The 1,003-nt window shown below is 34.8% G+C and overlaps 1 protein-coding gene across 1 annotated transcript in view; it reads right to left on the bottom strand.

The window, feature by feature from the left end:
• Positions 1 to 196: 196 nt before the first annotated feature.
• The window catches only part of LOC107577626 (integrin beta-1-binding protein 1-like), a 3,051-nt gene continuing 2,244 nt past the window's right edge, over positions 197 to 1,003 (bottom strand). Inside the window, exons 4-5 of the mRNA XM_016263681.1 lie at positions 673 to 765; positions 197 to 498 (exon numbers count right to left, since the gene is read on the bottom strand). Of these exons, the coding sequence (XP_016119167.1) occupies positions 319 to 498; positions 673 to 765 (273 nt within the window). The 3' untranslated portion in view covers positions 197 to 318. The remainder of the gene's footprint in view (positions 499 to 672; positions 766 to 1,003) is intronic.

Genomic DNA, 1,003 nt, shown 5'->3' with positions numbered 1-1,003 from the left:
AATACGTATGTAAAATAGATTTCATTAATTCATGTAAATGTCTGATTGAATAATTCATCATCACTCAGTTAAAATAAATGTGTTAAAAGTAAAAATACATTGTCATTGTGTAATCTTTGTGTTCATTTGATTTAAAAAAAAAAAAAAAAAAAAGGGAAATTGCTTTATAACAAGATTTTTATTATGTTTTGCCCTAATCATTTTAAATAAAATTGGTTACAATAGCCTTTTGGTCTAAATGATGGTTCCTCCAGTTTAAAATAAAATATATTCACCTTTTCACTCATTTCAGGGCTAACACACAAATAGTGAAAGCCTTCAGAAAGACTTCCTGTCTTGAGGTCTTACCGCACTGCTGCACTGATACACCCAGATGCTGCACTCCTGCTGCTCTGCATCTGTGGTCTTCAGTGCGAGCAGGTTTTTTCCAGCACCCAGACCATCATCATAGCAAAGCATACGCACAATCAGGTAGAGCGGGTGACGCTGAAACACATCCTGTGAAAATAGGGAATAATGATAGCTGATAGAGGTAATGTTCCGTTACAGTCCCACATTATTATTTTGTGATCATGAATCTAAATGCTCCTTTCATGTGGTGGATTAAAAAAAAGAGCCAAATCTCTCATATGAATATTAAACAATGACATTGGGTCAGGTGAATGAACTCACACACTGGTCCAATGAGGCCACTTTAACTCCATACTTGGACACTCCCAGAATCATCTCCTCATTTCCAGGCACAAACGGCAGTTTTCCATCTTGCTTTAAATTGAATACATGAAATATAATGAAGGTTTTTAAACAGCTTCAGTCTTAATGCATGATTTATGATAACTATTTCATTTCTGCTTTAATATCAGTGGTTTGCTAGATTAAAAGAATTGTTTACCCAAATATGATTTTCTGAAAAATGTACTCATCCTCAGACTATCAAAGATGAAGATTAGAAATTTACACATCACTTTCTCACCAATGGATCTTCTGCAGTGAATGGGTGCCG

This window comes from Sinocyclocheilus grahami, unplaced genomic scaffold (assembly GCF_001515645.1).
Source record: "Sinocyclocheilus grahami isolate Dianchi unplaced genomic scaffold, SAMN03320097.WGS_v1.1 scaffold6639.1, whole genome shotgun sequence".
In the NCBI taxonomy this organism is placed as follows: domain Eukaryota; kingdom Metazoa; phylum Chordata; class Actinopteri; order Cypriniformes; family Cyprinidae; genus Sinocyclocheilus; species Sinocyclocheilus grahami.
This window is presented reverse-complemented; position numbering and strand designations above follow the sequence as displayed.